The following is a 17,080-nucleotide window of genomic DNA, read 5'->3' on the forward strand; positions in this document are numbered from 1 at the left end:
TCTTGGTCATATCTGTCCACAAAATGCTTTCCCTGAAGTATTTTGGCTTACGTACATTTTGGCAGACTAAATTCTAGTTTTTCTTTTTTATGTCCCTGGGTCAGCAGTGGAGTTCTCCTAAATCTCCTGTGATATTGTTTCATTTCATTCCAATATCGATGGTCAAACGATTTACAGTCATAGTCGAAAGTGTTGGCACCCTTGAAATTATTTCAGAAAATTAAACATTTCTCCCAGAAAATCAATGAAATTACACTTTTGTTATACTTTGTTTTTTTGTGTTACAATACACAAAAAGGAAATAAACATAAGACAATAGGCAAATTGGGCATACTTTTACACAAAACCCAAAACTTTTCCAGATAAAATTGTTGCCACCGTTCTAAAATTGCATGTAAACAACTTTGTTTCAAGCATATGATGCTTGTTCAAACTCATGTGTGGCATGTAACTGGTGTGAGCGATATGAAAATCACACCTGAAACCAGATAAAAGGGGAGAAGTTGATTCATTCTTTTCATTATATGTCTGTGTGTGCCACACTAAGCATGGAGAACAGAAAGAGGAGGAGAGAATTGTCTAAGGAACGAAGAACCAAAATTGGTGAAAAATATCAACAATTTCAAGGTTAGAAGTCTTTCACCAGAGAGCTTGATGTTCCTTTGTCCATGGTGCGCAACATAATCAAGAAATTTACAACTGTAATGTCCATATCCAGGGAGATTAGTTAGAGAAAAATTGATGATAGATTGCAATACAGGATAGCCTTGGTGGTGGAAAAGCAGCTCCAATCAAGTTACAAAGGTATTCAAGCTGTCCTGCAGGCTCAGGGTGCATCAGTGTAGCACGAATTACCCATCGATATTTGAATGAAATGAAACGCTACAGCACGGGACCTAAGACAACCCCACTGCTGACACAGAGAAATTAACAAGCTAAACTGCATGAACAAGCTAAACTGCAGTTTGCCAAAATACTATCTAGGAAAGGGTCTTGTAGACATATGAGACCAAGATAGAATTTTTCAGTAAAGCACATCATTCTTTGGTTTACTAAAAACTGAATAAGGCCTGCAAAGAAAAGAACACAGAACCTCCATAATATTTAACTGTAGGTTCTAAGATGTTTTAGTGCTTTGTTGCCTCTGGCACTAGTTACTTTGACTGTATGCAAGGCGTCATAAAATCTGGACATTATCAAAGGATGACTTGAAATGTAGAGCTCAGTGTCAGAAAGTTGGGTTTGCGTCCTAGGCCATGGGCCTTTCAGCAGTACAATTATCCCAAACATATCAAAAAGCACCCAGAAATGGATGAAAACAAAACACTAGAGAGTTCTGAAGAGGCAGCAATGAGTCCTGATCTAAATCATATTGAAGACCTGTGGTGAGATCTTAAAATTGCAGTTGGGAGAAGACAGCCTTCAAATATGACAGACCTGGAACAGTTTGCAAAAAAAGTCGTCCAAAATTTCAGTTGAGAGCTCTAAGAAGCTTGTTGATTGTTATAGGAAGCGATTGATTGGTATTATTTATTCCAAAGCGTGTGCAACCAAATATTAGTTGATGGTGCCAACAATTTTGTACTGCCCCATTTTTGGAGTTTTGTGTGAAATTATTTCCATTTTGCTTTTATTTCTCAGTGGTTTTTGTGTTCCAATACACACAAAGGAAATAAACAAGTGTATGACAAGACATATGTAATTGCAAAGATTTTCTGGAAGACACACTTCATTTTCTGGAACAATTTAAATGGTATTATATTAACGCTTTTGACCAGGACGGTGTATCAGATGATTAGCAGCACTCACTTGTGCATAATGAGGTGAGCAAAGCAGATGACATCCCTGCTAGTACACATGCACCATACAACCCTTTTAAGATGGGTGCCATTCAACATGCTCTGCTCATATTGACACAGCCAACAAAAGGAATCATCGCATTTGATAAATAAATGATAAAAATATAAAACAATAATAAATAAAAAAATCAAAAAATAAATAAAAGAAAATGAAAAATCATAGCATTAATTTACTCAAAATATATATTTATTAAAATAGAGAATTTGCACAATAATGGGTTATTTTGGTTATCTTGCATTTAAAATTATGCTCAAGAAAGGTAAACATATAATTACTCAACTGCACATAGGATTATAAAAACAATCAAGAGAAATAAGAAAATAAAAAAATAAAAAACTTTTTAAACAAAAAAAATTTTCTTGCACATTGCATTTTAGTTGGGTATAAATATAAAAAAAAGGGAAATGCACATACATGCATATGCATTTGCATATAGCATTAATACAATTTGATAAAACATAAAAAAGTATGTTATGTGCATCTCTTTATATGTGCCATTTACTTGTGTATAATCATGTGCTTGCATATATCCTATGTGAATGTACTTTTTGACACTACATCTGCACATGTTATATATTTTTGAATTTAGTCCAGAAATTTGATAATTTGTATTTATGTAACAAAACTATATGGAAGCCTTATTTTCAAGTATGTAGGGCGCTCAAATAACTTGAACTTCTGTTTTCTAATTGGCATTTGCATATAAACCTTGTAGCGCCGCTTCTACGGCATCATGATTAAGGGTGAGTGTTTTCACCTGAAACGCGTAGTGCTGGTCATGCCATTCGTTGTGTCTGCATAATGAAATAAAGATCTCGGTTTCTTTGCCTGAAGAGCTGGACATCCTTTCTTTTTTCATGATTTACCGGGCTGTGGCAGTGCCTGTCCGTGCTCCAGGACGAAACCAGGACTGAGCCTTACACGGTGAGCTGATACATTCATTTGGCCATTCAACACCTTTAACACCCATTTTCAGTCCATGTACAGTTTTATATTTTGGAAATGCTATCCCATATTAACATGGAGAGCTATGATGCCAACAACAATTGGCTTTTTGGAAGAATTTAAGACTAGGAGTTGACAAATGGTCATTAATCAAATTTGGAACTTCAGTTAACTACAATTCTGTTCTATTAAACCCCTACTTGTTACTCACATAAATTCAATTTTAGCTATGCTGCTGCTATGAGTAATGAAAGTCAACCTACTATCAAACCCAATCCCAATTCCCTATTAGTCCCTTCATTCCTATGAGCCTCTTGGTTATGACCCTTCTAACTTGGATATATAACTAGCTATTTAGGATCAGGAATATTTCAGCAGATCACTCCTAGCTTTGAGATTTTCAGTTCTTTAAAAGCTAAACATTATGTTATTTTAAATATGCTGTTTACCTGTTACAGTGAGACCAAAAAGTTCTTCTCCTCCAGAAAAAGTAATATATTTCCTCCATAATTCATCAAATTTAGCCTGAAACACTTGTAATCTGTCACTTGCCTCCCGAGGAGGAATTCCTTCTACTCCAGGACCACTATGAAGAAAAGAATTAAATGTACATTAATAAAATAGTCTATGAGTTATGGATTAAATACATCTCATATGGTATGAACAGCTATTTCTTCTAAAGCAATAAAAACACTGCAGAGCTCCCCAGATTTGAGAGAATTTAAAGACACCATGTTGTTTAAATCAAAACCTAGCAAATAGCCTAATGCAACATGTAATGACAAAATATGCTTTAAAATGGACCACTAGCTGTTCAGTAATGCTCAAGAAACCAAGACGATATGATCTACATTTTCACTTACGAAAAATCATAGTCTTTATAAAACTCTGCAGCATCAACTTGGAATTTCTTGACTCCGTCTAGTAAATCTGTTTTCATCTCTGGTTGCACTTTAATAAGTAAATTCTGGGTTTGCACAACCTGACAAAAAGGTATTAAATAATTAAAAAGACCAATAAAAAGAATCATGGCTTTATACTTTATCATGCATTTAGAAGCCTGGTATCTGTACCTGTGTGTTCAAGTTCTTCCAAGCATATGCTAATCCATCTACACGCTCAGCATTGCCATCTTGAAAGAGGAGATCATATTTTACCAGAAGGCTATGAGACTCTTCGATTGGTCCAATCATCATATCAATTTTAATTTCTGACTCTCTGATTTCTTTTAAGGCATCCATCGCTCCACGAACATCATCAAGATCATTGATAGGTCTGTTCAATCTTTTACTTAGATTATCAATAAATGAATAGATCTCATCCATGTCCATAGCAGCTTTTTTATTTAAAGCTGAGCCAATTGCTCTCTTCCACCTGCGGCACTCCTGAACTAATGCCATTTTCAGACAATCTGTGAAAAAGTCAACAGATCCTACAATGCAGTGACCTGGGAGTTCATTGATTTGGGTTTCCAACTGCTGTAAAGAAAATATAAAATGAGATAATATATTAATAGAGTCAGTGCAAATCAACTTGCATATCCATGTCCCATTCCATTGGCCACTACTGTCGTCTGTGGCTGCCGCATGCAATCGGGACATCCACCTTTTTTTCTGACAGCATCAGTGGTTTGTGATTTGATTAAACAGCTTGATGCCACAAATCATATGTCACATGTTCTTGACGCCGCAACAATAGATGTTGCACCAGGCCGGCAAATCAAAAAGAAGAGAAGCCAAACCTGGCAGGTAAGAGGCCGTACTCCCTCTCCCATGCAGTGGTAACAAACCACAGATCACTAGAATTTACAAATAAATTTACACTAGCGCTACACATTAGTTATTTAATGAAGGTCAAGATATTTGAACTTGACAGTATAACTACTATTTTTCTTACCGAATAATAATTCAGTTGACTTCTAAATTCAGACATGACTGGGTTGGTATCAAGGAATTCTTTCACTTTTTCATCAACATCCTATGAATAGCAAAAGGATCTGTTATGAAATTCAAATGTAATTTATGGTACCAGTGTTGAAAATCTAATACAAAAGTTCTGAATTAAGGGATATGAGTGTTTTCAAGGACATCCAAAGAGGTGTGCAACATGTGTGATCATATAGGAAAAATCATTTACCCCTACAGGGAATGGCACTGATGCTAATGGCCTTGGCACCCTGGGTTGGGACAACACATGATTTATGCTCAACCCCATGTAAAGGTGGGGGTGACATACCCTATTTTTTTTATTTAACAATGCTATATGCAATATTTAGGCACATTATGATTTCATTACTTGGGTACTTGACTTTCTATTTAAATTGACAACCATTAGATATTGTTCTAAGCAGGCAGCAGGTGTGTACATGACATCATGTAGTTAATGTGGCAAATAAACATGCGGGGGCTCACTCAATGCAATTGAATTGCGCAAGGCCAGACATGTCTAGTCAGAATGTGGCCTGAAGTATGCAAATTACATACTTTCGATCACATGACTGCCAGCTCCCTGGACTGGACATTGGAAATCCCAACAGCATGCACGCTGCGCCCTGGAAGGATACACAAGTATGGAGTCACATAAAGCAACTGCAGACTTGAGTCTCAAATCTGGAAAACTCCTTTAACCCTAGAATGCGTAAGCAATTCAATCTACCATAGAAAACAAATGACCTAGCAGGGCTGCGAGGCCCCAGGTATGCGTTCTAGGGTTCACTAATTGCAATTTCTGCATCTTCTTCGAAAAATTCTGTATTGGACCATTATTAGTATGAAACAGTATAATTGTTTTATGACATACCAGTGTCTAGATAGATATTATTATTATTATTTATTATTATAGCGCCATCGATTCCATGGCGCTTTACATGTGAAAGGGGTATACATAATAGGGACAAGTATAATAATCAAACAATACAAGGCACAGACTGGTACAGGAAGATAGAGGTCCCTGCCCGCGAGAGCTCACAGTCTACAAGGGATGGGTGAGGATACAGTAGGTAAGGATAGAGATGGTCATGCGGCGCTATATCAGACTGAGGGTTACGGCAGGTTGTAGGCTTGTCGAAAGAGGTGGGTCTTCAGGTTCCTTTTGAAGCTTGTTAAGGTAGGTGAGAGTCTGATATGTTGTGGCAGAGCATTCCAGAGTATGGAGCAGGCACGAGAGAAATCTTGGATGCGATGGTGGGAAGAGGAGATGAGAGGGAAGTAGAGAAGGAGATCTTGTGAGGTTCGAAGGTTACGTGCAGGTAAGTACTGGGAGACTAAGTCACAGAAATAGGGAGGAGACAGGTTGTGGATGGCTTTGTATGTCATGGTTAGTGTTTTGAACTCGAGTCATTAGGCAATGGGAAGCCAGTGAAGGGATTGGCAGAGAGGAGAGGTCGGGGAGTAGCGGGGGGACAGGTGGATTAGCCGGGCAGCATAGTTTAGAATAGATTGTAGGGGTGTGAGACTGTAAGAAGAGAGGCTACAAAGCAGGAGGATGCAATAATACAGGCGGGAGATAATAAGGGCATATTGTGGTTTATTAGAATGTTACTCTTATGTGAAGGGATATCCTCACTTATAATTGTCTTACCTGATTCCATATCCCAGAAAATGTAGTAAAACTGTTCAGAACATCAGTGGCATCTGCTTTAAGTAACAGCACAATAGAACTGAGGTTGGATACGACCTTGCTCACATCTTTATGTTCAGTGATTTGCTTATCCAATGGTTTCAGAACCACCATCTTGGTAAGTTCATCGCCGAGATCTCTAGCAGCATTTTGCTCCAACTAGAAAATGATTGAAGACAATAAAACAGTTAATCTGAGTCAATGGAATCACTATTGTAAGAAATTGACACGGTATTTTAATCTCTACTAAATTAAGAAGGCCCTTTTTTGTTCTTTTGCTTGAAATTATTCAGAAATTACATTTTACTCCTTATAAAAGTACAGCTCATCATATGAAAACTAGCACACAGACTCTACGCTATGTCAGTGCCCTTCTAGTGAAAATTAACATGATAGGAAATAAATCAGAACTTAATTGGGAAGTACACAGTTTGCTGAACAAAATGACTAATTGAAAAATGCAAAATTACGGCCTGAATGAATTCCTTTCCGCACAGAAAATGAAATAATTGCCATAGATTATGCAAAGCCATCACCATGTGGCTTAATTCCTATGAATATTATTTTAGATTAATTCTTATAAAGTAGACTTAATGGAATAGTCATTTAAGTTCTGTTTTTACATATTTAGCATTCTCTTTACTTTGCCAATTAAAATATAATTTGTATTTCAAGTCAGAATCCTCTGTAGATTGATGTAATGAGAATGGAAAGCTGCAGTAGGTCTTTACTAGGAAAGAAATGTCACCTACTTTACCAGTAAACATGACAGGACAAGTCTTAACAATTACAAACTAGAAAAGCCCTGTGGAGCCAAGTGATTCGAAAGACCAAACCAGGGCACCTCATCATTCCTGTGTGATTGGGAATACTGCTAATAAATATACAAAAGTCTAAAACTCTATTGAAGTTTACTTGGTACAAACATATTAAGGTGGTACAAAAGCATAAAGTAAAGCTTGTCCACAAGGTAAAATATCAGTTACTAAAGTTAATTGCAAAGTACATTGAAGAACTGACGTGAATACATGTAAAATATTATAAAATAAGGTCTAGCTTAAAACCACTATACCTAACTAGTCTAGTTCTTGAACAGACTAAAAAGTACCAGTTGCACAGCCCGTAGCGGACCCTGCGCAGACTCTAACAGCCCTAACTTGAGTACTTAGACCTTTTCTTCCTAAGCGGCCATCAAGGGTTCCTTCCGTGTACCTACTTAAGAATCCAGGGGAAAGTGCAGAGTAAAATAAGGTAAACCAAAAGTAATAATCTTCCAGGAAATACACTTGGAAGACAGGCTGTAATTCCAAGCAGGGTCCACTTCAGAAATATCACCAGAGGGAAAATGGAAGCACCGGGAAACTTTAAAATAGTTACACCCACCGGGTGATAAGGCAGACTAAATTATAGAATTGAAAACACTTGTTGGCAGAGAGGCAATGCACACACAGGTTTGGTTGCTGTCCTGGTTCTGAACACTTTGTCTGACTGTGGCTCAGTAGAGAGAGAGAAAAGAACTACCGAACAGGAGGCTGCCAGATCAAATCCGAGTCATGACAGAAACCGGCCATAGATTAAAAGGTCCTACATACATTTTTTAACATTTTTTTTACAATTAAGACACTCCTGCGGAAAGGTTTGTACACAAATAGATATCCCAACAATATAAAGAACTTCCTCATAAATAGATTTAGTCAGGGTAAATATTACATGTATTGATATAGTGTAACATGGCACCAAATGGGTTACAATTATTGTGTCATGTTGACAAACATGGGAGACTCTCACTCCAGCGGATCTCCAGTCTGGTTGGAAGCTGAAATAAAGCTCTAGTAAATTGCTGTCACATTATGTAATCCACTGCTTGCATATTTGTATACACAATATAATAAAAAAAAGTTAGTAAAATAATAGATTGAGGACTGATGTCCATTGTGTGAACTTTAGAATGTAGATGTATGTGAAAAATCCTTAGGGAACAATTTACTAAAACCTATGCTAGCATTAAGAAGCCTGCAGGCCCCATTTTTTTTTTTAAAAAAAAAAAGCAAAAAAAGCCCAGAGCAGGATGATATAGTGGTAGAGACCCAGATTCCACAAATGTGTTGCTTACTAGACTACTTAATATAGTTTTGATAAAAATCATTGTTTTATCTGCTGAAGATCTAGCAGCTCTCTGAATGCTGAACTCTGTTGCTCGCAGACAACCTAAATTCAAACTGAAATCCATGCCAACTATGAGCTGGCAAAGCCTTCCATTCTAATGCACTAAATTTATAGAATACATTCTAGTAAATATGTCATTAGCCCTAATCCTGCTATCCAATGACCTTATCCAGTGCCCCAAATGTTAAAGAAAAATGCCGATAGTGGCAGTCGATAGTGATATAAATGAGACAATATCAAAGTATGAAAATTAATTTGTTAAAACATTTCATGGAAGTTCTCATCGTTAGCAATATTGATATTTCCTTTTACCTCTCATGAGCAAAAGACACCACTAATCATCATGACAGCTATCCCGATCCTGTCCCGTTAATAAGCATTCAAATGGCTCAAATACATTCTACATTACCTGTTGCTGTTTGTGATGTAGATTCGCAAAGTTCCACAGAGGAATGTCCTTGGCCGCTGACAATACAATATTTATGGCTTTGTTCACAGCACTCTGAAACAGAATGGGATAGCATTTGTTAGGCACAACACAAGGCAATCCACATCTAAGCTCTATTACAGGACACTGCCATTTAAGCTGTAGTGTTCCAAACTATCGACTTCAGGCAGGCAATATCGGTAGATGCCATTGCTTGTTTGCCGGGTAGCAACATTCATGCATATACAGTATATGTTACAATGTACATATTTTTTGCTAACTCATTAGTGGTTTCTGATCCATTCTGGTTGAAATAAGTAAATACAACAACTTCCCTAGAGAATAATGCAGTGATTGAAGGTATGATATGAACTGCTCTTTGAAAAGGAAAGAAGCTGACTACATTGTATCAAAGTTATATATTATACATTAAAACATTTCACATATAAAGAGAATGACATTTCTATGACAAACTCTAAAAAGCATTTCTTACTAAATAAATTCACCTTTATGATTCTGTTTCAAAACTGTCCCAAACCCATATTAAAAAGTGAACCCTAGAGAGTCACTTACACTACACTGTTATATATCTATACTGCAATTTTTCTGTCAAGATCCCTGTGAAGTAGTAGCTCCATTTTAAATACAACTGCACAGTATAGGATTCTATAAGATTAAAAGTTTTCAAAAGAAGAAGAAAAAATGAGAATAAGAAGGAAAAGTGAGGAGAAAAAGAAGGAAAAATGAGAAGAACAAGAAGAAAGAAAAATGAGAAGGAGGGAGAAGGGAGACGGGAGAAGGAAAAATGAGAAGAAACAAGAAGGAAAAATTAGAAAAACAAGAAGGAAAAAGGAGAAGAACAAGAAGGAAAAATGAGGAGGAGGACAACGAGAAGATGAATGGGAAGAATGAGGAGAAGATGAATGAAAAGAAGAAAATAGAAGAAAAAGGGGAATGAGAAGAATGATAAGAATTAGACGAATGAGAAGAAAAAAAGAATGGCAAAAATGATTAGAAAAAGGAACGAGAAGAAAAATAAGAATGAGAAAATGAGACGAATAAAAAGAAAAATCTAGAAAAGAATGAGAAAAAAAGAAGAAAAAAAGGAGAAAAAGAAGGAGGGGATGAATGAGAAGAATAAGACAAAGAATGAGCAGACGAAAAATGAGAATAAAAAGAATCAGAAAAAGAACAAGAGTCAGAAGAATGAAAAAAAGAATGAGAAGATTAATACGAAAAAAAAAGAGAAAAATGAGAAGAAAAAGTAGAATGAGAAGAAGAATTCTGAGGAGAATGAGAAGGAGCAGTCGAATGAAAAGAAAAAGAATCAGAAGAAAAACAAAGAAGTTACCCCACTTTGCAATCTACACCTATCAAAAAATAACTTAAGGGACTAATGAATATGCTGACACCACAGCTGGCTCATTGAATCTTATTTATTTACTACTGAGTCTGAAGATATAAGATTACATTTTTACAACTAAAATGTTCGAACTCAAGATTTTTCTTATTCACAAAGGAGAGTAAGTGAAAATGAAGTACAAAATTTGTCACCCAATTCTCAGATAGTGGCAATATACTACATGTGGTCAGAAACATCTGCTTTGGCACACAGCAGAGCTCAAAAATAAGAAGAACTATTTGACTTTTACAGCAAAGATTACCTGGAATAGTTCACTTACCTTCTGAGGTGTGAGAACAGGAGAGAGCCTCTTAAAGTTCTAAAGTTACCAAATTTGGGAAATCATGGGAAATTATCTACAAGTGTAGTAACTATTTTAACGTTTTAAAAATGAGAACACAAGTGGTGTTGCAAATATGCCAGTTTAGTGCCCACACATTGTTTCCAGCTTGTGCTTCTGGAGACACACATCCATTAAATTATTAGATGTGCTCTACCCTGCAGCAATGCTATATATGTGGGGTATTTGTAACTGTAGCTCAAATTTCAATTGGGGGGGTGGGGGATATCATCGCTTTTTTTGAGAAATTGTTCTACCGGTGACTTCACCCCCAATATTTATTTTGATAGATAATAGACCTGAGTGTAGGCTTGCTTTCTGTGGGTTGAGTTGTTTTTTGAGTGGTCCCATTTTGAAACTATTTTAAGGCTTACATTTATCCTATGCTCTACACTGAGCACTTATGTTAGAGTTTCTGTCTCAATCTCTGGAATGAAGCAGATAGGCTCATTTTGGACTTTCTACGGCTTCTGTTATAGCAGTGTGTCTTTCTAGAGGTGCACAAAAGTGTAGTTGACTGTTTTTGTAGTAGAAACTCTCCAACTATCCAATTATATTTCATGGTTTTTTAACTCGCTGTGGTTTTTGGAGTGTTTCTGCTTCAAAAACTCAGAGTGAACATACCTTGAGGGAATATGTACATGGCGTCATTTTCAGGCACAGCAACAGCAACAGCACCCCATAAAATTAACATGAAATCAGTTAAAAGAAATAACATGTTCATTGTATGGGAAATGTACCATCAGAAAGACCTAGAGAATAAAGTGAAAGACACTGGGGGTGGAGCCACCTCAGTAAAACATCCACCGGTGTCTTTCTGTAGCATGCAGCCTTAGAAAACTTAGTGACTATTATGTGGTCTAAACGACACCATGTGCTAAAACCCTCATCTTATTTTTCTGCTGAATAAGTAGTATCAGGGCTTAGTTTTTGCAAGGTATCGACTGTTTTCTTGGCTCCATTTTGGGGTGCATAACATTTTAGATCGCTTTCTATTCCAATTTTTAGGAGGTAAAATTAACAAAAGTAGCGATCCATGAACTGTTTTTCTTAATATTTTCCATGCCATTCATTGTGTGGTAATAGTGATAAGAAAACTCTGTTCTTCCAGTCAGTATGGTTACAGTGATACCAAATTTATATAGACTTTTTATGCTTTGCTACTTTTGCACACTACAAATAATTCATCATGCAACGCTGTAATCTGAGAGCCATAACTGGTTTTATTATTCTGCCAACAGAGCTGCGAAAGGGGAATATTTATTTATTTTTTTTTTAGCATTTTTGTTTGCATATGGGTTTTTGATGATGTTTTAGTCCACTTTTTGTAAGAGGTCACTGATGAAAAATCTGCCTTTTTTCCTTGTTATTTACGAAATTTATTTTTACAATGATCACTATAGGAGTTGAAGACAGTTTGATAACTCAGTTTGTCCTGGGCATTGTGATGCCAAGTTTGTCTAACTTTCTTTGTTTTGGATTACATATAATAAATGTGTTTCCAGCATACTGCTACTCTCTTCCATCTATGTAAATGTGTGGTCGCTATTGTCTGTAGCATATCGAGGGTTAAACAGCCAGAATTAGTGCTGACATAGACTCAGACTTGTTGCTGCTTGAGCTCAGCTATCAGTTACGGTGAGGTCCTGGAGTGATCATGCCAGGCACAGCTCCTGTACCCACGTCATCACTTCTCACCTCCATTTGTGGATACACCTTTGCAAATAGGAAATACTGGTACGACTAATTTCAGGAAGGGGTTAAGTAAGACCATTGCTTATAATAAGGATATTGTGCAATCCGATTTGCTCGTCATGTAAATGAGCCGGATTTCTACTTCTACTGACATCATCATGCCAGGGATGATTGGGGAGGCCCCCATGCACATTAGACTAACAATATCATCAAGATTGGCTGACAGTCCTTACTCTTTAAAAAAAAGGTTTTGTAGCACTTAACATGTGTATTAGAACAAATAACGGAACTCCAAGGTGACTTCTAATTTTCCTTCTGTGACCCATATAAATGCACTTGGCCTACAGCCCCATGCTTTTTTTATGGTCACAGAACGTCTTGTTGACTTGCAATATTCCTGTAATAGACAGCAGGAGAGAAAACAATCACTTTTCTTACTTGTATATCCTCCAGACTAGGCCGCATGACAATATTTGGAATAGCAAGGTGAATCTCAGCCTTGAATAATGGATTTGAGGTTTGGTCTTTCAAAAGTTTTGATGTTTGATATTTGGAGCTAACAGTATGTAATCGTCGTTTCAAGATATCTAAAGACACTTTTGTACCTAAAACATTCAAAAGGAGCAAGTTAATAGAAAATACAACATTGAAGCTCTGCAGGTGTGTAACAAACTTATTTTAGTAACGTTCTTTCCTCAGATCTTATATTCTTCTTGATTCTAAGATCCATCTTACTCGAATATCTCTTAAATGTCTAGTTCTCATTTTTTAAGTTCCATAAGAAACACAGTCTATAAATGGATATATCTTTGGATCTACTTTTGACTATATTTTCATATTTCTCTTCTTTTGCATGCTGTATAACTTTTTAAGAGTCTTATACTCTTATACTCTAAACGGCCAGGAATACAACTGCTATCAGCATCAGACTGGAATACCCTGGGCCCACCAGAGAACATCATTCTTGGGGCCCACTATGTAGCTACATAGAAATAAATAAGACCTCCAATTGTGTGCTAAAACGTGCTTAGGGTATAATACAAGGTAATACACTTCTTAAAGCAACACTCCAGGGTTTTTTGTTTTTTTTCTTTTACCACTGGAGTGTGGATTCTAATCTAATGTCCTTAACCTTTCTCTTATACTCACATTCTGGCATCTTCACCTTCTAAAGCCAAAGAGCTAGTTGGTCTCCGGCAGTTTGAGACCTGCCTGCTGCTCCAGTGTTTCATGGAGCCAGAGGTCCTAACTCCATTCAAGTCTATGAGATCCTCTTTTTAGCTCTCATAGACTTGTATTGAGCCCTTTTGAAGTAACCTATGACTTCCGGCTAGTCAGAACATGTACTCACAAGATGGCGCTACATGAAAATAAAAAAAAAGTGAAAACCCTAAAGGGTGAGTTTAAGACACTAGCAGAGAATGTTAATGTTATAGAAAGAGCTGGGGTCCACATGTTGGTGCAAACTCCATGATAAATGTCCCCTGATGTGTATTGACCATTAAACAAATTGACAAGCGCTGCAGATTTGACATGAACAATGTCAATTTATGTGGCAGATATTCATCACGGATTTCATCCTCTGCAACACAAAGGAAGAGGTCAGTGGTAAAGGTGAACAATTTGCGTACTAGTAAATGCAGCAATATTTGCACAATATTTGCCTGGATATCACGCTGTTAATTTGCTGTGAGATTTTCATTGTAGAAATTCTGCAGCAAATACATTATGTGATTGTCCATACTATATGTACTAAAAGTGATGGGGGCCCTAAATTAGATGTGTGACATTGGAGTGATATCTAAAGAGCTTTCCTCTCACATCCCCCATACATTTTACGGAAATCTCTGTCACCTATAAGGCCATAACCTTTTATGAAAACCCTCTTTTAGTTAGTGGTGGGGGAAGAAAACCATAGTCAGTAAGTGGTGACACAGAGAGAGGATGAATTCAGTCATGGATGATACAGGAGGAGGGGGCTCAGTCAGAGGTGACACAAGGTAGAAGGGGCTCAATCAGTCAAGGGTGATACAGAAAGAGCAACTCAGTCACTCGGGGGTGATACCAGAGGGAGGAGGTGCAGTCAGTCAGGCGTGATACAAAGGGAGAGGGGCTCACTCAGGTATGATACAGGGGGAAGTGGCGCAATCAGTCCGGGGTGATAAAGGGGGGAGGAGGAGCAGTCAGTCAGAGATGATACAAGAGGAGAAGGGGCTTAGTTAGGTGTGATACAGGGGGAGGGATGCAGTCAATCATGGGTGATATGAGGAGAGGGCGTCAATCCGTTCAGGATGATAAAGGGAGAAGGTATATAGTCAGTCAGTGGGATCAAGGGTATTTCAGGGAGAGGGGTTTAGGCAGTCAGGGGTGATACAGGGTGAGGAGGCTCAGCCATTCAGGGGTGATATAGGGAGAGGGGGCTCAGTCAGTCAGGGGTGATACAGGGGAGGTGCTCAGTCAGATGTTATACAGGGGGAGGGGGGCAGTCAGTTTGTGGTAATACATGGGGAGAGGGCTGAGTTAGTTAGTGGTGAAAGGAAAATGAGGAAATGGGGCCATCATTCATTCTTAAGTGACTTAGACCTCTTCCCCTCTATCAACTCTGACTAAAGGCCCCCCCATTTTTTACTTACTCACTGTTAGGCTGGCAGGGGAGCCCTTCTTTAGTCTTAGGTGCAGCAGCAGGGAGTCATTGATATCTCTCTGCTCCTTACACCATGCCTGTGATGGTGTGGCGGAGGGAAGTATGTGATTTATGAATCACAGCAGAGCTCATTTCTTGAGCAGAGTTGTAAAACCAGGGAGAGGAAAACACAAGCAAAATTAACACTGATTGGCTGCCCTGGTGCTAATCAGTGTAAGTTTTAAACAGTACCAACACCGCTCTCCCAGCTCATTCAACACAGAGAAGTGCAGTCGGGGTCAGACTTGTACACCGGGGGATCCTCCAGTGGGCCCAGACACTAGCACCTGCTGGCATTTCATAGATATGACACTTGTGTGTCAGCGATGTATTCAACTCTGGAAAGTGTGGTGATAAGAAGCCATCAAGAAGGAACATACTGCACCTGCAGCAGACGATCTTGTCAGCAGTAAGGCGCATTACTTTCCAATGTTGTCTAACTTTGGGAGGAGCGGCAAGCAGTATGTCACTACTACCGTCTCAGTGTTAGACAACATCGGAAAGCAGTGTGCGTCACTGCTGACAGAATCGTCTGCTGCAGATGCCGCTCACTATTGGTAAGGAACAGCACGCTGTTGCTTCTTGATGGCTTTACCGATCTTTCAAAGTTAGATAACCTGGGAGAGCAGTGAGTGTCATATCTAGGCGATCCCAGCAGGTCCCAGTACCTTGGTCTAACTGAAACAAAAAAAAAATGGATCCTGCTCAGCAAGTCCAAGGAAGCTTGTAATCACCAGATGGTGCAGGGATAAGGAGAAGAGCGGTCAATAGTCCACAAGGAGCACAAAAGGGATAGTATCCAGCAACGGCATCCAGAAATATAAAAATCGAAGTTTATTTAGTCCATTTAAAAACCATAAAACCAATATTCATATATTTGTTTTATGGTTTTTAAATGGACTAAATAAACTTCGATTTTTATATTTCTGGATGCCGTTGCTGGACACTATCCCTTTTGTGCGCCTTCTGGGCCCACCTGAGTATCCTCCAGCACCCCGGTGGGCCAGTCCAACCCTGATGCTATAAGATCACCCTAAAATTGTTCCTAAACTAATGATACTGGCTTAAGAAATTGTGCAGTAATCATGCATTGTAAAATGCTGGTCAAACAGTATAAGTTTTTAGACAAAAAAACAAAAACCTTACATTTGACAAAAGAATCTGTATTTTTCTGGCACAAATGACCCATCACATTATAGTAACTACAAGGCAGACATTCTTGGCAGCGGGTTTTCTGATTAGCATCCAAGTGCAAACAGGCAAACGAAGCCTAAAAGATAAAAAATAGTAAAAAAAGGAATGGATTAGAAAGTATCACACACAATACTAAATAGTATAAAAGAAGAAGTTGATAAATCACCCTTAGCTGTCAGTTATAATCGTATATTCTCTAGACCTCCAGGAGTCCAAGAATTATGATTGTCCTCTGTTGGAGACCGGTCAGTTAATAATGGATGTCTAGTTTGATTGATTGACCTACAATGTAGAAGTTCTTGCATGCAGGCATGCCTGAAGGATTGGCCCAAGAATTAATGCCCTGATGATAAATGAAATGTTAGCCTGTGAAGTCTTCCAGTTATTGTACAAGACCTTTTGCTGTTAGAAAAATGTAACTTTTTCTTTGTGAACATGTGCTGCTCTGTCAAGGCAAGTGATCCCATTAAATTTGTGCCGCACCTTCAGGGACACTGGGTTGTTTATAACTCTTAAATCTGACAGAATTAGGCCTCGTTCCCACGTAGCGTAAATACAGTGGGTATTTTTGCTACGTTTTTTGTTTGGAAAATCTGCATTTACCAGTTTGATTGAAGTGGATGTGATTTCATGAACACTCATACTCACTGTATGTTTAAAAAAATTCTGTGGAATTCTGTGTACATATTTTAGTTTCTTTCCCATAGACTCCTATGGGAGAAGTCAAAGGATAATGAATCTAAAAACGTA

General features: G+C 37.9%; 1 protein-coding gene across 1 annotated transcript in view; it reads right to left on the reverse strand.

The window, feature by feature from the left end:
- LOC142243222 (dynein axonemal heavy chain 5-like) overlaps nt 1–17,080 on the reverse strand; it is a 638,472-nt gene that overhangs the window by 491,093 nt on the left and 130,299 nt on the right. Inside the window, exons 24-31 of the mRNA XM_075314893.1 lie at nt 16,283–16,406; nt 12,892–13,058; nt 8,999–9,091; nt 6,385–6,582; nt 4,702–4,782; nt 3,879–4,283; nt 3,669–3,787; nt 3,255–3,391 (exon numbers count right to left, since the gene is read on the reverse strand). Coding sequence (XP_075171008.1) covers nt 3,255–3,391; nt 3,669–3,787; nt 3,879–4,283; nt 4,702–4,782; nt 6,385–6,582; nt 8,999–9,091; nt 12,892–13,058; nt 16,283–16,406 — 1,324 coding nt within the window. The remainder of the gene's footprint in view (nt 1–3,254; nt 3,392–3,668; nt 3,788–3,878; nt 4,284–4,701; nt 4,783–6,384; nt 6,583–8,998; nt 9,092–12,891; nt 13,059–16,282; nt 16,407–17,080) is intronic.

The sequence above is a fragment of the Anomaloglossus baeobatrachus genome, chromosome 6 (assembly GCF_048569485.1).
Source record: "Anomaloglossus baeobatrachus isolate aAnoBae1 chromosome 6, aAnoBae1.hap1, whole genome shotgun sequence".
Taxonomy (NCBI): Eukaryota; Metazoa; Chordata; class Amphibia; order Anura; family Aromobatidae; genus Anomaloglossus; species Anomaloglossus baeobatrachus.